The 27,365-nt window shown below is 42.3% G+C and overlaps 1 protein-coding gene across 5 annotated transcripts in view; it reads right to left on the bottom strand.

Annotated features, from left to right (window-relative positions):
• Window positions 1-2,635: 2,635 nt before the first annotated feature.
• Window positions 2,636-27,365, bottom strand: part of ALG9 (ALG9 alpha-1,2-mannosyltransferase) — an 88,423-nt gene continuing 63,693 nt past the window's right edge. For all 5 annotated transcript variants that reach the window (XM_081799493.1, XM_081799492.1, XM_081799494.1 and 2 more), the window contains 3 exons: window positions 25,739-25,869; window positions 6,481-6,599; window positions 2,636-6,196 (listed from right to left, as the gene is read on the bottom strand). In XM_081799493.1, the coding sequence (XP_081655619.1) occupies window positions 6,159-6,196; window positions 6,481-6,599; window positions 25,739-25,869 (288 nt within the window). In that variant the 3' untranslated portion in view covers window positions 2,636-6,158. The remainder of the gene's footprint in view (window positions 6,197-6,480; window positions 6,600-25,738; window positions 25,870-27,365) is intronic.

Here is a 27,365-nt window from a genome sequence, read left to right as displayed (position 1 = left end):
AGCTCGAAAGAGGCTCTGGCCCAGGCCGGCGGCACAGCCACGAAGGGGAGGTCTCCACTGCACATGTCCCAGAGTGAAGTATATGTAAGAGCTACGAAGTAGGCTCACCCAGCAAGTCCTGCACAGGGCTCACTACCCACCTACACGTGTTTCATTCCGCTCAGGAAAGCCCCAGGCTCTTATCTGAGCAGGCCGAGCGGTGCTGATTGGTAAGGTTTGAACTTGAAGGCCAAGCAGCCTTCCTCAAACACTCTCCTCCCAATCAATCAATAAAATGGCACTTGAATGGCTCTGAAATCGCCAAAATGGGTCATTTCTCTTTTCCAGATGTGTTACCATTCCAATGTGCTGAGAGGGTCAGTGGGAAGAGAGCTACAGTAAATTATTAACATCCATTAGTGTACATCAGTATCATATTAGTTGTTTCCCAGAAAGCAGGGCCCAAAGAGAATGGGTAATAAGGGCAGGTAAGGTTTGAGAGTCAGTAAAAAAAAAAAAAAAAAAAAAAATTGGGGAGTGGGGGGGAAATGGCAAGAGGTGTGGATGGAAGCCTCAGTGCATAGCCAGGGATTGTAACTGGAAAAGAACACCAAACATTTTGCCTACTCAGTTATCTTGGATCTCTGGCATGATTGTTGGACTTCCAACCTCTAATATCAATAGCAGTGGATAGAAAATCACAAAAAAATTTGTTGTTGTTGTTTTAATGATGCCAGGGCCCATGTGTGGCCACTAACTCAGAATTCCTTGGGGGGCTCAAGCAGATAGTGGCAATTTTGTAAAGGGTCCCCAGGCGAGTCTCTCACGCAGCCCTGGCTGAGAATCACCGCTCTATGGGTCACATCCTCTCCAGCACTGAGGGTGATGCTGCTGAAGCAGCTAGCAAACAGACCAACGAGCGCGCCCTTCTCATTTGGCAATTTGAGATTTAAGAGTTAAAATGGCAAATACAGGACAATTGCACCTGTTGCCAAACACAGTTCCGCGGGCCAATGAAGGTCAAAGAGAACCCTCCTACGGTAGGTAATGGCTGGAACCTGTGGTTTTAAGTCTGTGAAAAACCCTGGTCAGAATTCATTTTAGCTCACGCATTGGAACCACTGAGAGTCAACTGTTCATACTTTCATCTCCAGGTATGTAATCACACAACAAACAGCCCAGGAACTAGAAGCAAAAAACAAGAACAAACAAAAAACGCTGCCACTCTGAAGTATTTTATGAAGACACCTAAGGGTCACTTGAAGCAATTTTTTTGAATGCTCCCACTCAGGTAAAACGATATTTAATCCAATTCTTAATTTCATCATGAGCTATTTATGCGAAGAAGGTACATTAGGAATCCCTGGTCTGCATCGCTACAATTCTGTAACTTCATACCCCTATCTAAATATGCCTCGTTTTATCAAATCCATTACTTATGATTCGTTTCAGTGTCAGGTCTCTGTTGAACTCTACAGCTGATGAGAGCCAAAACAGCCTTCCGTTTTAAAAAATCACCTGCTAGCTTGGTATTATTGAATTTGAATGTATCCCTTACAAAGCCATCCTGCAGTTAGACCTTTTTCCTAGCAGGGCTGTTAGGAATGGAGCGCTTCTTCACACCAGGAGGGGAGGCACCATCTCCCCCAAACTCATTCAGAATGTCTCCTGAGCGAAGTCTGACCCTCCAAAATCAAATAGTAATAGATATAGTCAATAAAGGTACCAAATCTCTTTTTAGAAGGTACTCTGGGGAATCTGCCTTAGTGTGAAAGTCTGTGTACCTCAGGAGAATTCTGAAAATACGCACAATATTGAGCCACACTCACACCTTCCAAACTGCCCTTGGAGTGCCAGAGGACTTACAACTTGCTATGTTTTCAAAAATCTGCCGAATTGAAAGCAAAGGCTGTATATTGGTTGCAGGTTTCTTTTTACTTCTCTTTCTTCATTGTCAACGAACACGTACACTACCAAAGTGTTCGGGGAACACACACAAGCATGACATAGGCTTCGCCACAGATGTACCAGCAATGTTCTTGAGAGGCAGGTTTACAAGGGTCCCAAGTCAAGGTCCCCGGCCATTAGGAAAGACACTAGGTCCTCATGAGGGGTCAGGAAAGGAAGTAATCCTGAAGTCCAGAACGGCTTCATAGATGAGACACAGACTCAAGCTGGCCTTAAAAGTCAGAGTGAACAGAGTGAAGGATGACATTCTAGACAGAGAAAAATAAATTAAGACTGTGGACCTCTCCCTCCTGGAATTATATTAATAAAGCACCCTTCTTTGAAATGACTTGAAAGAAAGAAAACAAACCAAGTTTCGTGGGCATTTTGGGTCCTACCGAAAGAAAACTGATAACCAATCATATAAAACCAGATAACTACTAAGAGTTATTGGCTATAGGTACGCGGTATGGGAATGATGTCAGGAATTCATTCACAAAAAACTTTTACTGCTCCTGACAACCCTCAACAAAGGGGGAAATCACCTAAATGTTAAATATTACCAGATCCATGCTTCTATGAATGTTAAGACTGTCATAGTCCAGAGATTTTTCATCCAAAAACCTAAGGTGGGTCCGGAAAGTATCACTTTCTAGGCACAACACTGACACGTTGAGTAACCCTTCCAATGCTTGGTTTTTCCACAAGCACAATAACACTAACCCTCACGGGCTTTCACAAACAAAGGCTTCTTCCTGGAGTTTTCAGAATAAACCATCCAGGCTATTTGGCCTGGGGTAGGCAGGTCTACGCACTGAAGGGTCAGAGTGGGGGAGATGGGAGGAGGTGATCAATCCCCAAAGATTTAAAACCTAGATGCAAAAGAGAAAATATCACCCTAAGAACAGGAAAATCAAATTGCCAAGATTTATTTAACTTTTTATTTTACAGAAAATACATGTATGTAATATAAACACTGACAGGGAGATAGCACAGGGATCAGGAAGACAAATGAATTGGACAAGACTCTGGCTTCAACACCGCACTGCTTCCTGATTTCATGTGCAGCACAAATTACATGGTCATATATACTGGGAAAATGCAAGGCAACATTCATCTAGATTTACCAAAACACCAGAGGGCCTCTGAAATCCAACAATGCCATACGGAAGCCTGGTCTGTTGCTAAAGAACAAAGCTGAGCACATGTCCATCTATCCATTTACTCAAGGCATTTCATGTAGTAACTTAAGAATGAATTAACACATGAGCTTTAATAGGCTGTGGAGGCCAAGGATGAAATTGTGCCTCTTTTCCCTCTTCAGAGAAAATAACTTAATTAAAAGCATAGCTGCCCGACACTGGATAGATGACAGCATAATCACAGTGAATTATTTCAGTAAATCCCATGAAATGCAACACACAATAAAGGATTGCCATGGTGCTTTGCCCTAACAGTCATTCCAGATCTAATGCTATAAAATCACATGAGTTTTTAAGGCTCTTTCCCAGAACTCCGAACCAGGAAAAATGACCCAAATAAATGGTTGAGATCAAGAGCCACCTTGATTTAAAACAATCTGTTTCTAAACTTGAATTCAATAATAAAGAGTAGGGGTTCCCATTTTCTAGGATTATCCCAAGAGATTAAAGTGACTGGTCTTTCATCAAAGCGTACCAGGTGATAGTCACACTTTGATAATAGATGCCTAATACAGTGTCTGGTTCAGTAATGGGGCTCAGTGTCTTATGATCTGGGGTTCAGATAAGGCTGCTTAAGATCTAGAGATTAGGGGGGCACCTGTCTGGCTCAAGTCAGAAGAACATGTGACTCTTGATCTCAGGGTTGTGATTTGAGACCCACACAAGAGATTATTAAAACATAAATAAACTTTAGAGATCAGCAAGCCCTGAAACTGCCAAGTACACCCACTCCCTCGCTCAGCTCCGTAATCAAAGGTTCTTACAAATAATCTGTAGTCCTTCATTCTTCAATACTCAACAACCTGTGGAGAAACAAGTGCCTCAGAGACTTCATCCTTATGGGAAGCAGAGCTTATGGTAGCTCATGCCAAACACCGGTTCTCTAGAAGAGAGATGTTTGTGTGACCAGGTGTTTTTGAAACTCTTTTTCCCAGGCACAGCTAGCCTCCCTGTATTGCTGAGATGGAGATTTTTTCCTAAAGGTGGTTATATAACATCACATGAGAAATACTCATTTTCACAAAAAAAAAAAAAAAAAAAATTCACCTTTATATCCCTTATCCATAGCATTTGGCACAATGTTCTGCAATCTATTGTGCTCTCACTAAAGATGAACCTAGAACAGAGGAAACCAAAACCAGGTCTTAAAAGGGATAGGAACGGATATTCCCAAGGAATCCCTGGATCAACTGTGACCTTTTTGTGCTCTATTACATTAAGTTCTTACTCAGAAGGCTTTTTTTTTTTTTTTTTTTTAACATGCAAGATGATAAAATAGACCCGCACCATATCACGCAGATTAGGAAAAGAGCTACTCACCCTGGACCTCTGTAATGGAACTCATTTACCTCTTCAAAAAGTAGAGGGCTTTAGCCATTGTGCAAGAGAGAACACTGTTCCTGCAGGTAGGACAAGATCTTTCACCAAAAATTCTCTACCCTGTAGTCAGACCACAGGTGCCAATATTTGGCTTGGAAAGCAGGCCAAGTACTGAGGGTTAAATGCCAGAAACCTTTAAAGCAGCAAGTGGGACCCTGGCTTATCTTCACTCTGCAGTTACTGTTCTAAACTGTCTAGACTGAGTTCCTGTCCAGCACTTCAACCCCAGAAATTCCATTAGAGGGATCCCGAAGAGGAGACCCGTCATGTGGGAACGAGCCATTTCCTCCCCTATGACTTCTCTTCTCCTCTCTTGGGATCAGTTCCTGTTGGAGAAAGCCCTTCTCTTTGAAAAATGAAAGATGAAACCTCTGAAAAATAGCTTCATCCTATTTGCAGATTCTAGACACAATTACCTTGAGGGAAATAAGGCACCTAGAATAGGACCCCAGATGGCCTATGTGGGAACACAACTGACAGGAGATCCTGTGGGGCTGCAAAGGAGCAGGGCTTCCAAACATGAGCACGACTTTCCTGCCACAGGCTGGGCTGCATGGTGGGCTGCTGCTGTGATGGTCTGACAGGCACAGTGGAGGCTCTGAAGAACTCAAAGAAATACAGACAAAAGTCTTCCTTAAAATAGAAAGTTACACTATCAAGCGGGTCTCTGGCCAACACCATCATTCTTCCAAGTAATGTCTTCAGAGTCAAGAGAGGAAGTATGGAAGCACTAGGGGAGCAGTGAGGGGACCCAGGTTCCAGTCCTCACTCTGTTACTAGCTGGTCACATGACCTTGGGCACGCCACTTGACCCTCCCCAACCCACCCCCACCCCGAAGTCATCATCTGTAAAATGGGGATAAAACCACTTGCCTTGTCTACCTCTCGTCGTGATGTGAGGACCAAATGAGATAATGTGAAAGCGCTTTGTAAACTGTGGGACACTGTATGTAAAGTAACAGTATATACTTATTACATTTTAATTAGGTCCTTATCATTGCCTATTTGACTAGAAGTGCCCCATGCAGAATGTGCTTTGCAATAGATAGACTCAAAAATAGGTGCTATAAATATACACTGGCCTTTTCCACTAGGGTTTTTAAAGAATAAAGGGACATTCTTAATTTCCTCAGAAATGGCCTCAGAATACATTACTTAAAAATGTGAGGTCATCCAAACCTACCAAGTGATAGAATTAATTTTCTCCAAATATGTCGTGTACAATTACGTCTGGTCTGTTGATACCTTTATACAGAGAAGTCTTAAATTCAAGAAACAGCATGCTAAAACTTAAAACATAATTACAGTTTGTTGTAAAGGAAATAAAATGAAAATAAGAGGCATCCTATATAATGAAATTAGGTTCCAGTTCCTCAAATGGTTGCCTTTTTCCTGAGATATCTCCAGGACAGGGTCCTAGTCCTGTGAAGTGCTTTAGAGAAGCTTAGCCTTGCACGAGGTGAAAAGGACATGTAGGTTGGCAATTAGGCTGTGCTCATTTTCAGCACTAGGATTTGAACAAGGTCTGCTAGGAGCTGCCAAACAGCTTTGGTGGAGAAACCCATATGGCCCAAAAGAGGCTTGCTAGTTCTCAGATGCCAGGCCAGAGTATGGAGAGCAGTTTAACGCAGCCATCCAGTTCAGGGATTTTCAATTCTTCCTGTAAGGTGGTTCTGCTCTTCTCCGCTCTAGTAAATAATTGAACAGAAGAAAAACAGTAAGATGTAGAGCAACATATCTACCAGACTTTAGGGCCTTTTTCTGCCCAGCTGCAAGTTTACATGCAGAACAGAGACCCAGGCAAGACATGAATGGGAATGACTCTGACCAGCCCAAAGCACCCAGATTCCAGCATCCGTGTGAGACAGCCTTTATTACAAATGTTACAAATGAGGAGTTGGAGGGAGTCCTGTCAGTGCAATCACTAGTTAACTGGATGGTCGTCCTTTGGGGCCACAGGCGTGTTGCTAACCTCCACTTTTCTTCCTGATTTGCTTTGCTTTCCGGGGTTTGAGGATGGTATAGTTTGCATATGCTGTATACTGATCTGACAGGAAGGGGACATAGAATGCCCGGAGCAACCTTGAAGATCTGAAAAACAAAGAAAAAAGAAAAAGACAAGACAGAATTTTATCATTGGAGAGAATTTACTAACAGTGTTGAAAATGATGAAAGGAAGTTACTTAAGTGTGGTGGCGAGGATCATATTCTATGTATGTAGCACAGAAAAATGTGTCCTTTAACTACTAGATCAAGAAAACAGATTTAATCAAACCAAGTACCTTGTTACCAACACCAAAAAGATGGTGTCCCTCGTAAGCCACAGTGTTTCCTTCAGAATAGCTCTAGACCTTCACTTTGCATAGAATATGCCACAGAAAAGTTCCAGGTCAATCAAACCACTGCTATTACTGGAAAAATTTTTTTTTTAGTTTTATTATGTTATGTTAGTCACCATACAGTACATCATCAGTTTTTGATGTAGTGTTCCACGATCCATTGTTTTCGTATAACACCCAGTGCTCCATGCAGTACGTGCCCTCCTCAATACCCATCACCGGGCTAACCCATCCCCACCCCCCTCCCCTCTAGAACCCTGTTTGTTTCTCAGAGTCCATCGTCTCTCATGGTTCATCTCTCCCTCCAATCCCCCCCCCCATTTTTCCCTTCCTTCTCCTAGTGTCCTCCATGCTTACTGGAATAAATTCTTAACACCCAGGTGGTTTCTGTATCCAAGAGCCTGTAGAGATACCAGACGCTCCAATGATCCTGATGCCCGTTCTAAGTGTCCTAGGAGAGGCAAAGAAAACTATGTGCTGGGCTTCCTGAGCAGTGTTCTGGCAATGCCTAAATCAGAGAGAGAGAGAGAGTATACACAAGCTCATGTCCCCGGCGGGTGATAATATCCCCACTTGTTACTAAAATACACAAACGGCGGAAAACCTGAATTTCTCATGACTTTCTGAAGAATGTGAAAAGTACCTCACAGGTACTGAGCACTCGGTATTGGACAAGCACTGGAGAAAGTGCTCACACTTTTAAAGATATTATTTAATTCACCCAATAACCCCATGAGCAAAGTGCTGTTATTATCCCTACTTTATAGACGGGCAACCGAGGCTGACGCAGACAAAGTCACTTGCTCAGGGTCACACAGTGAAGCGATCGCGCCTCATTCAAATCCAGATTTGATTCCAGGTTCTGCACTGGGTCACCTGCGCTCTTGATCTACACCATGGTTTATGCTGCATCCCAGACACCAGCTAACCAAATTCATCACTTCCTAGAAAAATGTGGCAGCGAGAGTCTGGTATTCTGTATAAAGTCTTATTCCTTGACTATGCTTTCTGAGTCTGAAAATCCAAAGTTGGCCCAGTTACTGCCACCCTCAGTGAGGGAGCTGAAGAGTGTTCTGCTGCCAGTCCTCTTCCAGACTCTAAACTTGTAAATGTCATGTCAACATGGCATCTGGCTCCCCCTGGCTTTGGCAGGCTCCCGCAGTGCCTGCACACAATGATATCGTGCTTGGCATACACACCTCTTAGATCCTCCCCAAATGGGACGCTGGCAGTGCTCTGTGCTCAACAGAGACGCACTTTACTTCAACAGCTAACAGCTCGAGGGCTTTGATAGAAAAGAGGCTTAGAAGAGACACACGAGATAAAGCAGGCCTGCTAACAAAATGAACAGGAGGAGGAAGCACCCACCTCAGTCAAAAAGAAGTTAGTTTATCCTTTCTGTCCACGCTGCACAGAGAAGGGCAAGGTCAGAACAGAGAACGAACAGTAAGCCACAGCAAACTCCTGCAAGCCTCAGCGGAGTAAAGAGAGGCTAAGACTAATTAAGTGTCATTTCCATTCCAGTGGACTCTGCGATCAAAGCCTCACTAACATGGTCAGCTCAGCCCTTCAGGCAGCTCCAGTAGAGTATTAGGTCTGCTGGGCCCAATCTGAGTTTTTCACTTTCTTTTTTTGAACAATTCCTTACTATTTGGGAAGACTGTTATTTCATAGTTTTATTTGTTTTAGAGTGTTCCTAAGAACAAAGAGAAATTCTACTTATTTTTTAAAATAGAATAAAACTCATTCTATCTTGTAATTACCACATGGATCCACTGCCACCTTTTATAAATTTAAGTTATATTACGGGATCTTAGTGGTTTTATTTTTTTCCTGTATCTCGGATTAATTACAACTATATTTTTTTAAAAAACTAAAATAAGACAAAGGAAAATGATGAAATCACCAAAAAAGATGATGCAAAAGTAATCACTATTGTATTTTATCTGCAATTTTCTAATTGCATTGCCCAAATTATTGTATCGTCTTCCAATAAGGTATAAAAGACCTGAGACACTATCTTTGCAGTCGGCTTTTAGCTTTCATTGAACACAGCTGAGAATCCAGGATTTTTAAATTTTCTGCCCATAATGACAATGAGAAGAAAACGGACAGAGAGAGAGATTTCGCAATTATTAGATCCGAAGATGAGTGTACAGAGACAAAGAGCAGCACCCCTAGCAAGGATGGTAACACTGATCCGAAATGAAAGTTCAGACCAGGAGTCTAGAGATGACTGCATGCCCCACAGTATACATGGATGAATCTTCTCAAACTCAAGAATTAATGAGTGGGCAATGTATTTCTCAGAACAAAAAGGAAATAAGGTATTTTGATTCAGTTAGTCATTCCACAGGGAGGACTTCATCATTCAATGTTTTGCAGCAAGAACCTACACCTTCCTGTTACGCTTAAAAAGGGCGTATGACCATATGCTTTCATCTTTAATGACGTCTGTGGGCCAAATTTTATTTGATACAGTTCATAAGTGGACAAATGCTGAAGGCAGGTTAGTACACAAAGGTGACTAGAAACGTATATATGGGAAAGAAATTTAAAAATTCAATGGATCTATCATTTTAGTTGGTATCAAAGAATGAAAATGTCTGAATTGTGGAACCAAGAAGATACAGTCTCTTCAACAAAATTATGAGCCATTAAAGGTTTCAAAAAATTCTAGTTTTTCATTTTGATGATGCAAGTGCTTAGAACAACCAGAAGTGGTAAGCTAGAACCTACTGGAGATATATTTAAAGTTTGGAACGAGTATTTTCAAGATGGCTATACTCCAGGTCCACGCATGACAGCTGCATTCCAGAGGTGTCCATTTCAGGTGTCTACGTATCTATGTACATCTATTCCAAACCAGGAGAATATGGAAGATTCAGGGTTACTACACTTAAATTATTAAGATTTCAAATGAAGGTTTTTGTTTTACTATCCTCTTATTTTTATAAGTTATTTATAAAATAACTAAAAAATGTAAAAAAACAAAGTGTCTATTGGGCAAGACAGTAAATGGTAATGGGCTATTTTTCCTGGTATGTTGATAGATCATGCCCAGAAACTCCAGAAGAGATCTAGGGCCATACAGGGGTCATCATCAAAAATACTGATTGCCCTGAAATGGAAGAAGGGCCACTATGCATTACTGTTGAAGGCAAAGGTGGGCTGAGACAAAGGTAAAAAGATAAAGGAGACTGGGACAAAATACATGCAATACACAGGAAAGGATTAGTAGCGAGAACATATGAAGTATTTCTGCAATCAAGAGGACAAATGACTCTGTAGGGAAAAATGATAAAGAACATGAACAGAGAAAAGAAACATAAATGGCCAATTCTGGTGATCTAGCTGGGAGATACAGATACATAACCACGACGCAGCATCCACTAAATACTAAAAGCTGATACCAAAGTTCAAAGTGATAATATACACATCGAGAAGAGAGGACAAACACTGAGGGTTGCATAAGTGTAGAAAAAGCGTTTACTGTATCTCATTTCATTTTCTCCATTCAACATTCCAAGATACACTCAACAGAAAGGCAACATGCTCATTCATAACCAAGTCTATAGGATCTTGGGTTAAATGCTCTGTCCACTCAGCACCAGCCAGAAAAATGGCTTGAATAAAATCCAAACTCTTTCTCATGGTCTACAAAGCCCTAGGAGATCTAGCCCTCACTTCCTTGTCCCACCTCCCCTTGCTCATTGTCCTCCTGCCCACTCCACTCCCCCACCAGCCTCCTCACAGTCCTTCCCTCCCTATAGCCTCTGCATGCTTTCCCTCCTCTCCCTGGAACACGCTTCCACCCTGTTTTTCTCATAACTGAGTCTGACTCATCTTAGAGGCCACCTTGGAGAGGTCTTGTGACACCCTAGGAAAGCCCAGGTTTCCATTTCTAACACAGTTAATCTCTCTCGGGGCACCTTGTGTGTTTCTTACACTCTGCACAATTTACATTTATTTGTTGATTAACTCATTTATTGTCTGTCCCCCACACACCACCCCCAGATATCTGGGATCAAGTCTGTTTTATTTACCAATAGCACAGTGTCTGGCACATAGTACATGCTGAAAAACAGATGTTGGATGGATGGATGGATGAATGGAAGGCAGGGAGGGAGCAAAGGTGAAAGAAGGATGCTGAAGAGAGTGAGGCAGGGATTTTATACAAATGATATCTGAGTTTAGCTCAATTCAGTTCTTCCACCAGTGACTGAGCACCATATCAAGCAATGGTTTAAGTGCCAGAAAAACAGTGGTGGATAGAAGATTCCTACTCTCAAAGGGGAATTCGAAGTCCCACTGATGGGTGGTTTGTAATAACCATCTTGCTAAGGACAAGCATAAGTATGACTTGGATACATCGAGAGAACCATGAAGCATCCTGATTCTGCCATGCTTCCTCAGGACACAATCACAAGAAATTCAGCATCAAATTCTATTATTATGTGTTCAGGAAGCAATCAGTCATTTCTAGTTAAGCCTGAACACAAAACTATATAAAAGGTGGGGACTCTATATAAGGAGAAGCTAAGAAGAATTTATTTATCATCAGAGCTTGGTATTGGAAAAAAACCTTATTAGAAGGTGAATCTCCTTTTCTCTTGGAGATTCTGCTTGTCGTCTTTAAGAGCATTATCTACCTTTAACATCTAAAGCCACTAATGTCTTCTAAAAGAAAAGTGAGCAAACCGTCAATATACACACCTTTGTATGTGTATATTGATTTTGATTTTTTTAAATCCAAAAAACAAGTTGGCTTGAATTCTCCACTTCTAACACTATAGCTGCTATTCTAAATTGATTTCTTTACCATCAACAGCTTTAACATGTTAAGCACAACTGGGGCCCTTTAAATTGTTTTATTGTTGCTGGAAAAAGGGAAATCAAATTGGTTATTTGCCTTTAGTGAAAGAAAAGAGCAGTTGAGCACTGGAGTAACATAGACCTGGAAACACTCACAGACCTGGAAATAAATATCAGACTGAAACACAAATTAGAACAAAATTAATGCCTATCAAAACTCATACAACAATGTCTGTAATAACGTGAAATGGCAAAGTATTGCCCTAGGGAAGCACAGGAAGCATAATTTAGGGAGACGCAAAATATCTGTCTCGATCATGCAAGCTGACTTCCCCTTCCAATGAGAAAGTCACTTAAGCAATTCAAGGATGAAATCCACGTTGACAAAGCAATTGCCTGAACAGCATAATTAGCCGACAGCTCAGAATGTTTTCTAATTCAATTACCAGCCCTATTGATCAGGGCTGGGGAGCGATCTGCTGCAGAGATTTCAATCTGCCCTTGCTGACTTGGATGGAAGACCACCCGCCAGAACCTGAGGTCACTGGGCCAATTTTTCACGTTAAAAAGACAACATCCAGGGCGTCTGGGTGGCTCAGTGGTTTAAGCATCTGTCTTCTCCGACTCAGGTCATGATCCCGGGGTCCTGGGATGGAGCCCAGCTGGGAGGGCTCCCTGCTCAGCAGAGAGTCTGCTTCTCCCTCTCCTGCTCCCCCTGCTTGTGTGTGTGCTCTCTCTCTCCCTTCCTCCATCAAATAAATAAAATTTTAAAAAATAAAATAAAAAGAAATAAAAACACCCTAGTCTTCAGGTTTTCTAATTTTTATCTATCCATTCATCTGAACATTAATATCCCTGTGAACCTCTAGTCTAAACCCATTGCCAGTTCTTTCTAAAGCTGGTTTCCTGGGGCGCCTGGGTGGCTCAGTCGTTAAGCGGCTGCCTTCGGCTCAGGTCACGATCCCTGGGATTGAGTCCCTGCATCAGGCTCCTTGCTCAGCGGGGAGCCTGCTTCTCCCTCTGCCTGCCACTCCCCCTGCTTGTGCTATCAAATAAATAAAATCTTTAAAAAGAATAAATAAAGCTGGCTTCCTCTCTTTTTGTCTCTCTCACTCTCTTGCACTTAATTTGTATTCCAGTGACAGATTGTCCATAACCCTCAGCACAGAACTGGCCTTTCACAGATCTTCAGTTCGGAGGAGGATCTCAGTCAGAATCCCCTCATGCCTTAATCTTAGCCATCCTCAACCTACAGTCCCATATCAAGCAACTTAAGAACTGCTCAAAAAGCTGGTACGCATCCAAACTGTGACTGTGCTTTAAGATGCTTTAACAGGAAATGGGGTGAGGGACACTAATGTAAGTAGTGCAGAGGTGACATTTATATCTTTTCCCAATTGGAGAGAAGGACACAGGAGTTACATGCTCTATGTTATATAGCCCACTAGAATGTCAGTCTCTTGAAGAAAGAACTTTGTCTGCCGTATCTCCAGTTTTTAGGATGGTACCACAGAAAGTGCTCAATAAATATTCTTCTGTGAAAGAAGGAATGACTACCTGACTCTTGGGAGCACCTAGTTTTACCTCCCTTGCCTCTGGCAGCATTCATCTTCTAGAAGGAAAAGGAATTATAAAAAATAATATGAAGCTCTTGTTTCTCTTCACTTCCCAAACAACTCAATCCTAAAGACATCCATCAGACGGGTCCAAGCAAAGCAGAAGTCTACAGTGTGTGGGGGAGAGAAGGGGTCCCACGTTACAGCACAAGTAACAGGTGGAGGGCACCCATAGTAGCAAAGAAAATATTAATGCAGGAGGTCACATAACCTCTCCAGGTTTCAGTTCACATAAACTGTGCTGAATCATTACCTACATGACCAGAATGACAATTTCCAGCAGGGATGTCCAATAGACCCTTGACATTCAATGAATAAATTCCCAGTTTTGACTATTTGGTAGCAAGCTCCAAAGATGCATGTAATGATCTGGAAGTTCACTGAGGCACTAACTGTAATCACAGCACTACAAGACTGGTGTACAGACTGAATCATTTAACTGATCCGTGGCCCTGGTCAATCACCTGACATAACACCATAACCTCTTGCCAGTCACCGTTAGCCAAAAGTCAGAATGAGGGAATGGAGAAAGAACTGGTATTAGGCAACTGGCCATTTTCTGACCTTCAGTCCCACCACAGTGCTAGGAAGATGCTCTTCACTAGTCTCTTTTCCATCTGATGGCTACTAAGATATGAAGGTGTTATATGCTCCAGCCACCATTCCTGTGGAGAAGACACTAAACCGTGTTCAAAACGGTGTCTGTCTCTGCTCTTTGGACCCTTATTTGAGCCATTTCTATGTGACAAATAGTAAGTAACACTGGAAATCACATCAGGTAGATGATTCTCACAAGATTTACAGAGAGGAAATAAACAGTGAATATACTTTAAAATAAGAAGATTTTTATTATTTTTTTTTTTTTAGCTAAAAAAACAATTTGTGATTTCTCTCAAATGTGTGGTTCACTGATGGGTTTTGTTTCATCTGATGTTGGCTAGAATCTTCACAATGGCCACACTCCCATGGCTGGACTGAGAGCTCAGCTAGTGCAAAGGGCCTTCAGGCCTCCTCCATGTGGGCCTCCTTTCTCCTTAAAGCCACAGTGCCTGGATCCTAAGAAGGAGCATTCCAAGAGACAGGAAACAGAAGCCCATCCATCAGCCACTCAACAATCTTTATCTTACTGAATAAGGGCATCAGAAGCTTCTAAAGAAATCCTTATTTCACCTTTTTCTCCTTTTTTACTTTGGCATAAATCCAGTTTTAAGAATGTGAAATAATGGGGCCCTGGGTGGCTCAGTCAGTTAAACATCTGCCTTCAGCTCAGGTCATGATCTCGGGGTCCTGGGATCAAGCCCCACGTCAGGCTCCCTGCTCAGTGGGCAGCCTGCTTCTCCCTCTGCATGCCGCTCCCCCTGCTTGTGTGCACTCTCTGTCTCTGTCAAATAAAATCTTTAAAATAAAATGATCTTTTTTTAAAAAAAAGAACGTAAAATAACCACAAAACAAGAAAACTACAGGCCGATATGACTAATGAACACAGATGTAAAATCCTCAACAAAATATTAGCAAACCGCATACAATAATACATTAAAAGATCATCCACCATGATCACATGGGATTTATTCCAGGGATGCAAAGATGGTTCAATATTCACAAATCTGTCAGTGTGATAGAGCACATCACCAAAATGAAGAAAAATCATATGACCATCTCTCTAGATGCTTAAAAAGCATTTGACAACATTCAAAATCCTTTCATGATGAAAACTACCCAACAAGTGGGTTTGCCAGGAACATACTGTGACACAATAAAGGTCACATATGAAAACCCCACAGTGCGGTGGAGGCCTGTGTAGGGCTGTTGCTCAGCAGGCCCGGCCCGGCTTTGGGCCCAGGGCCTCAGAGCCGGGGACTCTGCCCCTGTGCCGGCCTGGCCGCTGCCAGCAATCCCGGTATACCGCGGCACCTGCTGCAGAAAGATGTGGTGGGTATATATACCACGGAATACTACTCAGCCATAAAAATGAATCTTGCCATTTGCAACAACATGGATGGAACTAGATAGTATAATGCTAAGTGAAATAAGTCAGTCAGACAAAGACAAATACTGCATGATTTCATTCATATGTGGAAGTTAAGAAACAAATAAACAAAGGAAGAGAGAGAGAGAGAGAGAGAACCCAAAAAACAGACTCTCAACTATACAGAACAAATTGATGATTACGGGGGGTGGGGGGGGGTGGATGAAACAGGTGAAGGGGATTAAGAGCACTTATCATGATGAGCACTGAGTCATGTACAGAATTACTGAATCATATTGTGCACCTGAAAGTAATTTAACACTATGTTAACTACACTGGAATTAAAATGTAAAAATTTTTTTTAAAAGATGTGGTATACATACACAACAAAATATATTATGCAGCCAAAAAAAGGGATGAGGCTGTGTCATTTGAGACAACATGGATGGACCCAGAGGGTATTATGCTAAGTGAATAAGTCAGAGTGAGAAAGACAAATACCATATGGCTTCATTCATATGTGTAATCTAAAAAATAAAACAAATGAACAAAAAGTAGAATCAGACCTATAAATATAAAGAACAAACTGAGGGATGCCAGAGGGGAGGTGGGTAGGGGATGGGCAAAATGAGTGCGGGGGGGGGTGGATACAGGATTCCAGTTACGTAGTGAATAGGTCATGGGAATAAAAGGCACAGCATAAGGAATACTGTCAATCATACTGTAACAGTAATGTACAGTGGCAGATGGCAGCTACATTCTGGTCAAAGCAGCATAATGTATAAACTTGTGGAAACACTGTTGTACACCTGAAACTAATGTAACATTGTGTGTCAACTGTACTCAAAAAAAAAAAAAAGAACATGAAATACATCAAATAATTGGTAACTATTTTCTGAGACCTTAGTATGTGCTAGGTGTTGCAGAGATTCAAAAAGAGCTGTGGTTTCTAACTCTCAAGGAGCTTAGAAATAAAGACCTCTGATGATGCCGGCCACTTGGTCTAAGCTAGCTAACAGCAGGGGCAGTCCCAAAAGACTGTACACACTCTTCAAACCTGAGAGTCTCTGAAGCATGGACTTGGAGCACAGATGGTCTGTACATAGTCTCTTTCTAGAGATCTAATTTCAAAACAACGGGAAGCACACTCTCTGAGTTTCAGAAAAACAAAAGGTTTGTTCTTCTTAAAATGTCAGCAGATCTCATTGATTAAGCAGTTGAAGACTGCAATGAGCAAAATGCCAATGTGTTTTGAAGCCAAATCTAGCCTGGGGTAGCTCTGCCAGATGAAAGGTCTCAGCAAAGTACTGGGAGAAGATTTTAAAAAGCGGGGGCGGGCAGAGGAAGGCCAAGAACTGATAAAGAAACAGAAAGTAGTGAGAATAATGAGCTGTAAAGAATTACGAAAGTTCATGGGGCGCCTGGGTGGCTCAGTCGTTAAGTGTCTGCCTTCGGCTCACGTCATGATCCCAGGGTCCTGGGATCGAGCCCCACATCAGCTCCCTGCTCAGTGGGGAGCCTGCTTCTCCCTCTCCTGCTCCCCCCCTGCTTGTGCTGTCAAATAAATAAAATCTTTAAAAAAAAAAAAGAATTACGAAAGTTCAGAAACTCTGGGGTGCCTGGGTGGCTCAGTCAGTTGGGCGTCTGCCTTCGGCTTGGGTCATGATCTCAGGGTTCTGGGATCGAGCCCTGAGGCGGGCTCCCTGCTCAGCAGGGAGTCTGTTTCTCTCTCTGCCCCTCTGACTGCTTGTGCTTGCTTTCTCTCTCAAATAAATAAAGTCTTTAAAAAAAAAAAAAAGTTCAGACACTCTGATCTCTTCTTTCTTACAATTTATCAGTATTCTTGGCAGAGATGAAGGAGCTGGAGGTACCACCATGATTGATGTGTAGGGAAAAGACAAGAGCACTTCAATTACTGATTAGGAGGGAGAACTAATTCTACCCAAAGGACGTGAACACCAGCTGAAGCATGTCAAACTGTTGGCTTGCAACCAAATACTGCCATAGGGTGTAGTCTCCCTTTCCACCTGGGTAGCAAAAAGCCACAGATGAACAGCCTGCTGGACTATTTTGTGCACCATATGTCTCTTCTGCTAGAAATCTCCTTTTAAAAAGTAAAATTTCAAAAATTATCCAATTTGGACGAAGAATGGCATCAAAAGAGCTGTGATGGTTTTAAAACACGTCCATAATTCTTTGACATTCCTCCTGTCAATAAGGAAAGTCTAATTCCTCTTGCCTTGAACATGGGTTATTCGAGTGGCTTGCTTTCAGTGAACAGAATGAGACAAGAGTGAGACACTGTATGAATTCCAAGGCTTGGTCATAAAAAAAAAAACTTTATAGCTTCTGAGATACTAACTCTTGGAAGCCGGCCACCAGGCTGTGAGGAAGCATAGGCCATGTGGTGAAGCCACGTGTAGGTGTTCTGGCCACAGCCAGCATCAACTGCTAGACATGTGAGAAAGCCTTTGCAATGCCTCTAGTCTCAACCACCATCTGACGGCCAATGCATGAAGAACTCTGAGCAGCTGAAGAACTGTCTGGCTGAGCCCAGTCAACCTCCAGAACCATGAGAGAAAACAAATAATTGTTATTCTTTTATATTGCTAAGTTTGGGATGATTTGTTATACCACAATAACCAGAACAAAAGGTTCCAACTAATTTGCCCTTTACAGCAATTCTCTATGATCTTCTTCTCTTCCAGAAATAAACAATCCTGCTTATGCTGGGGTTAGGGGCTGGGGACACAATGGCTGCCATCAACCAGACTACCACACAGGACCAAAATGAATACAAGTGCCACAGACTCTTTAGGCCTCACAGCTGCTGGATTCACTTCTTCTTGGAGGCTGAAAGAAGAGTCATGGTCTCGGTTAAAAAAAAATCTCCACGGCAGGTAAAGCTCAGTGACCACCGAGAATCCTGTGTTGGGCACTGAAAGAACACCGGGGACAGGTGCTGTCAGCACAGTCCTGATGTTGCTGCTGTCGAGGCCGTCTGACTGGAGAGGGTTCCTCTCCTACAATGCCAGCTGAAAGTGTGAATTTTTAATCCCTTGCTTGCATCTACTCTTCACCTGTAACTATAAACTTGCAGGGCTTTGAAATCCTGCCCAAATTATCTCAAGCCCCATCAGGCAAGCCTAAAATTCAGTTAGAGGAGGCTAATATGTCCAAAATAAGGAAGAAGGAAATCTCACAATCCAAAAACCAAAGGTGAAAGCAAAGCTAGCCAGACAAAAGGGACCTACACCGAGGGAGGAAAGCGTGGGCAGAGAGCTGCCGTGTGAAGCAGGGGCAGGGCCTCCCAACTTGATTCCGAAGCTACAAACAGGCCCTGGTGCTCAGGAGGCCAACGGAACCTGGAAAGGCATTTCCCACCAGACTCCTACAGCCACACATTCTCACCACACTTCGGAAGGAACCCACCGCTGAGCTGGCAATTGATTGCAACACTCTCCCTCCACTCCTCTCTGGGAAACCTCCGAGTAGGCATTACATCCACCCACGTGTCAAGCTATTTTATACAAGCAGCAATTATATCATGCTTCAAAGAAAGAAAAAAAATCCTCTCTTATTTTAGAAAGTATGTAATATGAGATGGCCATAGAGTAACAAATGTGTCTGGTTTAAAAAGTGATATTGCTAACTAGTTTAGACCCCATATCCCAGGAGTCAGAGAAAGCTTTATACAATTAACCAGACACAGACGTGGCAAACCCAGGGAGAGGAAGGCATGGCTTTGGCGCCAGCTGTATGAAGGGGAGACCAGAAGATGGTAAGATCTTCTGCCTGGGTCCTGTCTCAGACTGGTGGGTTCTGGTTCTCTAGGCCTCTCATAATGCAGAGAAGCAGCCTATGGGAAAAGAATGAAAGGACTTCTGGGTTGCCATTCACCCAAATGGGCTAACGACAGTTAGCCCTATTTATGGAGTCATGCTCCACTAGCCCAACAGTAAAGGCCTTGCTTGTCTTCCACCAATTTCAACAGAAAACAAGCTTCTTCCCGTATTCACAGATATTCAGAATTGCTAAATTTGTACCAGTCATAATTACTGACTAATAAAGATTATTATTGTTCTAATAACCTTTAGGCTGCTTTCCTCTGGAGCTGAGTCTGCACTGAGTAGGATATTTTTACCTGCCAGTACGGTCTTCAAACTATCCAGGTTGCTTCCCTTTCAGATGGCTGAGACCCAACCGAGGCTACAATACCAAGGAATGCAGCAAATTAAATCAAATAAGTAAGCTATGGGCAAATCCACACATCAACATGGACTGCAGAGCAAAGGAACAATCCATATTCCATTCCTCCGTCCTGCTTTTTGGGGCAAGCCCCTGTATTCTGGTCACACTGAAGCAGGGTGACCACACATCTTGATTTGCCCAGGGCAGGGTTCCTTTTATTTTCAAAAGCACTTTGATTTGGATGATCTCTTACAGATCACTCCCACCTAAAAGCCAATCTAAGCCAGTGGAAGAGGTAAATTACATTTTTCCTTTTTTTTTTTTTATTCTTATGTTAATCCCCATACATTACATCATTAGTTTTAGATGAAGTGTTCCATGATTCATTGTTTGTGCATAACACCCAGTGCTCCATGCAGAATGTGCCCTCCTCAATACCCACCACCAGGCTAACCCATCCTCCCACCCTAAATTACATTTTTCTTGACTAATCCCTCAGGCACCTCAAAGGACTTCTTGTTTCCACTTGTGCTCATGATTTCTTCTCCTTGAATTATCTACGCGATTCTGCCCTCTCTACTACCGGTACAAATCCTCCTTTCCCTCCACGTCTCAGCTCAGGAGCCATGTCCTTCGGGAAGCTTCTCGGTATACCCTGACCGCCACAGATCTCTCCTCTCTTGGAAGTTCTAGCACACAACCTGGCACCTCCTATGGTCTTACTATTATTTTCAAGTCATTTTTTGCATGTGTAACTATACAAGTTGTAAGTTATTTAAGGGCAAAATCTGTGTCTAGTTACTTCCTTTACATCCCTTAAAAAATCCAGCTCTGTGACAAGGACATAGTATCTTCTAATTTTCAAACCTGCCTAAGCAGCTGGCTCTGAGATCTAAGACTCCAGGTGCCTCCTACTGCTGGCTTCCTTCTCTCACAGCACCCCGTACTTTTCCTTTAAAGCACCTAACGCAGTTTGTAATTATATATTGATTTGTATGCTTATTTGTTTAATGCCAAGGTCCAAGAGGACAAGGAATTTGTGTGTATTATTCATCACTATATACCTAAGATCTATTGGAGTGCCTGGCAGTGTTCAAAAAAAGTATCTGCTGATTGGATGCGTGTCAGATGGATAGATGGGCAGAGATGGATAATGGAATAAAGAAAAAATCATCTCTCAAAGTGAACCCTCAAAGTTTTAGGGCCCAAAACATTTGAGAAACTAATTGGCTTCCATTTCTAAAAGATCATGTCACAGGCTTATTAAAACCTCCTCCTTTCCTCAAGAGGACCTAGAGAGGAATTAGGCCTGCAGTCCCATCCAGTCTAGGGTCAAAGACATTGGTGACCATCTCGTGCAGATGGTACCACATTTCTCCCTGTTACATAAATTGCTGAAGTACAAAAGCCATGGTCTCAAGAAGTCAGAGGAAATGTAACAGCCCCAGTGAGCAGGCTGGGAAGCGATCCAGGATCAAGCTCCCAAGAGCATTCTGTGCACCACCTCAGAGTGGTAGCTCTGAGGTGCACAGCCCCTCACAGTAGAGTCCAGCTTAACTGTCCCAAGTCCACAAAATGAGATGTCACCATACTGACAGTTATAAACTGCTGTGGCAAGACTGGGCTGTGGGCTCCCACTGTTTTTGCAGTGACATCAATATATACTAGGAAATGCTGAGGAAGAGAAAGAAAATCAGCATAATTTTGGAACCCTAGGCTGCCTGCTAATTAATTGAAAAGCCTGACATTTATACAATGCTTTAGAATTTAAAAACACCTTCATATTTCCACTCTCATTTAATCCTTACAACATTCCCATGAAGAAGATAAAATATTATCATCTCTGTTCTAGCATGGAAATCTGGAATCAGAGAGGAACAACCAGCAAGTCACATCTTCTGACCCCTTGCTCTCTTCTCTGTACACCTTCACGTGAACTGTACCTTTCCAGTTCTTAAACCAGACTTTTTTCTTTCTCAGCATATGGTCATGAAAAGCATGCCAATTTATGGGAAACAAGTAAAATTTACGGGAAGTGAAAAACCTCTGAAGGCATTCTCCACTAACCTCCCTCCCTCCGCTGCACTAGAGGTGTGCGGAGTGGGCGGAGGGGAAATGAAGCAGCAGCAGGGACCGACAGGACAAACAGGACATACGATGAGGTAAGTTTAGGGTCCGTCGCTCCAGCAAGTTCTGCTCAAACCTGCAAAAGCTTCTGCTCAGGGACCAGCCCTGCTACAGAAAGCAATCCACAACACTTTTGATACAGCAAAGGAGAATGTTAAATACGTAGATACAGGCCACTGTGAAAGTCGTGGGGTTCCGGGTAAATTTTGGCCTGATCTTCCTGACACCCTGCATCTCGTGAGTCTATCCCTCCTCTGCGGTGGAGTTCACTCCCTCGCTGCCTCTCATCTAGCCAACCAGAATCGTCTCCTAACTTGTTTCTATGCTTCCAACTTTCCCTCCTTCCAGTCCACCTCCTACACAATCACCAATGCAATCCTCAGATGTCACCTCCTCTTGGCATCTTCCTTGGCCTCTCCCACCTAGCCTTTTTGGAATTGCCCCATCTCTCCTATGCTTGGATAGCGCCTCCCCAAGGTGGGGTTTCTCCCCAGGTTTACCATAAACTCCCCTAGGCAGCAGTCTTGTCTGCACACAGTGTAAAGTCTTAAATGTAGAAGATATTCAGTAAATGTTGATCAAATTGAGCCCATTATGCTTTATTTCTGGCCTGAACATCTAGCTTGTTAGGGAAGCAGAAGGCTCAGTGGGCAACAGCAAGCAGCATCTCTGGAAATGATGGCTGGGACTGAACACCGAGGAGCCACCACACTTGTATGGCTGTACAAGGTTCTCCAGCCACCCTCTGCTCACCACAAGGCAGGTGGGAAGGTGACCAACACCTTCCACTCTTTCTTCAAGAGATTTCAAATTCTCACACGGGAACTATACGAGCATGCTTTTTTGCCTTGTCCCAAAGGCTCTCCGTTTATGTGCACCAGCTGCGGTTCTAGGAGGCCACCAAAAGGGTTAATGGGTAGATGGGTGGCCCTTCTCATTTCAACCCTTCAAAACCAAAGGGGAAAAAAAGTCACCTGAAAATTACCCCCTTGCCCCATTTGCTATTAACAGAGTTCATTCTGTAGCCAATGTACTGCTGGTCAGTATTTGTGAACCATTCAGTTTCCCTTTGCTAACAGGAAGGTTGCTCGGGATCTGCTGTCCTCTCAGAGCTGGAGATCTTCCCAGGGCCAGATCTCATGTTGTCACAGTTTTCTCAATCAAAATAGAAGGCCCAATAGCGACCTAGCCCAAGTACTACATCAAATAACAATAACTAAGAACATGTATGATGCAGAGAGCTTCACAACATCACTGCTGCTTCTCCCTCCAGTTCTGTCCTATTACTGGCCCAATCTGACCATGTATGAATATCAATCCACCATCCCACCACCTCTCATGGCCCTCCACTCCCTCAGCGCCCCCGCCCCTCCTCACCCAACTTACGGCCACGACCACTCTCTGCCATAAACTCAACTCGCTTACCCCCTTCATGCTTTGTTGAACTTTTTGGCCTAAACCCAACCCTGCACACAAAAATGGGTGCACAAATGTGCACAGCATTATTCACAATAGCCAAAAAGTAAAACTAACCCAAGTATCCATCAACTGGGGAAGAGGTAAACAAAATGCTTATATCCATATAATGGAATAGTATTCAACAACAAACACCGACTGATACATGCTATAACATGAATGAATCTCCAAAACATGCAAAGTGAACGAAACCAGATACAGAACCTCACATATAATTCCATTTATATACATACAACTTGGTAAATTTACTAAAAATTATTGAGTTGTACACTTAAAATGGGTGGATTTTATGGTATGTAAATTATACTTCTACAAATTTGTTTTAAAAAATTTAAAAACAACAACTCTGGTTAAATTCACCTGTTCTGTGATTCAGCACCAGGGCTATCTCTACAGCTGGAGAAGAAAAAAGCAACCACACTGGCCCCACTTAAAGCTCATGTGGGTTCTTGATCCTGTCTTCCAATCATACTGTATTTCTTGAGCTCCTTTTGTCTCCTACTCTCCTCAATTATTTCCCTCTCCTCAAATCTCCAACATCTCATCCCCATATAGTCCCTTCTCATCTGATAATCCTACTTCCTGCTTCACCGAGAAAACAGAGGCCATCAGAGGAGAACTTCCAGACTCCTATTATCACACCAGCCTGCTGCCAGTTCCTACTCTGCTCTATCTAGCAGGTATGTGTGGCTATTTAAGATTAAATAAAATTAAAAATTCAGTTCCTCATGCAGAGTAGTCACATTTCAAATGCTTAATAGCTACATGCAGCTTGTGGCTCCTATACTGGACAGTGTAGATACAGAACCTCTTCATCACTGCAGAGAGAGGATCTATCTACTGCCCACCTATCCAAAACATCTCCTCTACTTACAGGTATGTTTCCTCTCACCCACCTCAAGGGCGCTGCTCCAGCAATTCATTCCTTTCTCCTACATGATCAATTTTCAGCTAAGAGATCATTTCCATCAGCATACAAACGTGATTGTTATTGAAATAGACAATAGATAATGGCATTCTCAACAGAAACAAGAAATAACGAATATGTGACATGATAAAGGTGTTAGCTGATGCAACTGTCATAATCATACGGCAATACATGAATGTATCAAACCAACATGTGTACACTTTAAACTTACAAAACGTACACGGTAATTTTTTAAAAAAAAAAGATAATGGTAATGATTGCACCACACTGTAAATATAATTAATGCCACTGAATTGTACACTTAAAATAGTTAAAATGGCAATTTTTTTTTTTTAAAGATTTAATTTATTTGACAGAGAGAGAGAGCGCACAAGCAGGGTGAGCAGGAGAGAGAGCAGCAGACTCTCCACCGAGCAGGGAGCCCAACATGGGGCTCAATCTCAGGACCCTGGGATCACGACCCAAGCCGAGGGCAGACGCTCAACCGACTGAACCACCCAGGCGCCCCTAAAATGGCAAATTCTGTGTTTATATATATATATAAATACATATACACACACACATACATGTATATTGTATATATACTATCACAATTTTAAAAAGATTTAAAGGATAAAATCTTCTCTCATCATCACTTTCCCTATAGTACCCACTACCAGCGACGGCTGTTTCTCTGCTTCCCTTCAGAGCAGAACTCTTCAAAGACTTCTCTATGTTCACCATCTCCAATTCTGCTTTTGCTCTCATCCCCCTCATCTCTCAAGTCACCATGCCCCTACCACTCCACCAAAATTGCTTTTATTGGCTGCCTAACCCAATTGGACTTTTATTTTTTATGGACAACTTTATTCAACTTTATCAGCAGCTTCTGAGCACTCCCTCCTCCTAAAAACATCTTCTTCCCTGTTTCTGAGTCCCAGACCTGCCTCTCAGGACCTGGTCCTCTACCTTTTGCTTTCTGCCTGGACTCTGCCCACCAGGCATCCCTGGACCTCTACCCACAAATCACCTGACTCTTCCAACTCAACCCCATTACTCCTTCACCTGAATGTCCTAACTCCTCTCTTGTCATCAGTTCTTAGGCCCTTCTGAAGAGCCAGACAAGCCCTGGTCTCTTTGGTCCCTCTATTTAAGATCGAGTAAGGCCTGTTCCTTCCTTGACTGAAGCTTGATCCTAAAAATAATGGAAATGCGGGCGCCTGGGTGGCTCAGTCGTTAAGCATCTGCCTTTAGCTCCGATCATGATCCCCGGGTCCTGGGATCAAGTCCCACGTCGGGCTCCCTGCTCAGCAGGAAGCCTGCTTCTGCCTCTCCCACTCCCCCTGCTTGTGTTCCCTCTCTCGCTGTCTCTCTCTGTTGAAAAATAAATAAAATCTTTAAAAAATAATAATAATAATGGATATGAACTTCTAGCTCTTTAAAGGACATAGTCAATCTTCCTAACAGTGTTATAATACTCTCAGTAAGACAATTGAAGTTGATTGCCAAAAGTAATCCATGTCACACATTTATTTGCATTGTCTTCAGTGGATCTGTTTTAGTTAGATTCTTTTATTTGGATGATACCCGAATAAACTTTGCATTCAGTGCCTAGAAAAAGAGAGCACTCTTTTAGATTTCTCAGGAAACTGGACAAGAATAGAAGATGTGTTTGGGCCCAAATAAAAATAAAAGGAAATGATGGCTATTACAGTCAGCCCAGGACTGGAAGTTATTCAATCAAGATTCTAATTTTCACCCTTACTAGTCCTAGTACATCTCTAGCCACATACCTAGAAGCATCAAGGAATGGTCTGTAGGCCAAGCTGATCCATTCTTCTCTATTTGATGAATATTTCGGCTCCCGGGGTGTTTCTCTCATGGTGTCCAAATCCACTAAATAATGGCATTTACTGATGTCAATCTGCAATGGAGAAAGGCCAACCCTTCATTAGTAACTGCAAAGGTCTTTTCAGGATAAGGAACATCAATTACAATCCTAAAAATTCCCACAGGGTTTCAGAAACACAAACCTCCAAGTCCTTGGACAGTATTACCTGTGCTCTTTCCCTTCAGGTAAGAGTGCTGGGTTCTGGGGAATTATTCAGGCTCCTGGTTGCAGGGGTGAGACATGCACCCACCTAGCCAAATATATATGTAAACTTTGGGAGTTCTGACCCTAGTTTGGGTATTGGGTTCCTCTGGCCTCACAGACACTTCTGAAGCTAGCATGAGTCCACAACCTACTGAAAAAAACACTCTTCTTCTACTATCATTCCCTTCCAATCTACCACTTATATCTCAGAGATTAAAAGGCCATCACCTAAACACATGCTAATGTGTGAGGAAGCCCCATCTCTGCAGACAGAGCCATGTGAGGTCACCCTACACCTCAGAAGTAGTACAGCACTATCACGGATCATCATCTCTTTCAACAATTCAAGAGAAATGACAGAGACATGGGAACTGCCATTGCAGCAAAAGATCAGTAAAACTGAGATATCAGAACTGTGAGAGTGGAGAAGGTTACAAAAAATATGTAGCAACTATTAGCAAAACTGTAGTCATCCAGTTGCTTACAACATGGATACATCACAGCACCATAGCTAATTATAAGAGAATATTAATACATTTCATTTAAACCTATATCAGTACTGTGCTTCTCACAAAATTGATTAATTCAATGGAACATGCTACAAAATCTGAAGGCTGCCACTGCTGTTAAATAGTTCCTTTCCAACTAAAAAAATTTATAGTCCTAACCAAAATCACAAGTATATGACAGAGCCAGATCTGGACCCAAGTCAGTGTGACTTCAAAAGTCATATCAAGACTGCCCCAAATGACTGAATCAGAGGGAAAGTGCTCTCAGGAGCTCAACTAAATGTTTTTTACAAATTAAAACCAATAAAGAGTCCTCTTAGAATGCCAGGTATCAGCCAAGATACAGGCCATTGGAAACATGAATAGGTCTACAGCAAATCTCGTATTAATGGTAAAGGGTTGAAAGCTTTTCCCTTGAGATCAGGAATCAGTCAAGACTTATCACTACTCTATTCAACACTGTACTAGAGATTCCAGTCACCAGGGTAAGGTATACCAGAGAAAGAAATGAGAGAAGAAATGGAAAGAGATAATAAAACTCATTCATCACAATGATATGATTGGTATATATAAAATCTGGTTGCCTAATAAATTCTTGGAATTCAGAGTTTATCAAACTTTAGATTTATAGGATGTAAAAATCAATGTCATATATTCCTATAGAACAATTGACAATATAGAAAATGTTTTTAAATTATGTATTTTCAAATTATATTATAAAAATATAATTCACGAGAATTTGAAAACGTATGCCTTGGAATAAATCTAACAAAAATATGGGAAAGTCCTCTATAAAAAATTACAGAATTTTATTGA

Source organism: Leptonychotes weddellii, chromosome 11 (genome assembly GCF_054177405.1).
Source record: "Leptonychotes weddellii isolate Sample4059 chromosome 11, ASM5417740v2, whole genome shotgun sequence".
Lineage (NCBI taxonomy): Eukaryota > Metazoa > Chordata > Mammalia > Carnivora > Phocidae > Leptonychotes > Leptonychotes weddellii.
The sequence above is the reverse complement of the archived record's forward strand: the minus strand, read 5'-3'. Positions and strand labels throughout refer to the sequence as shown.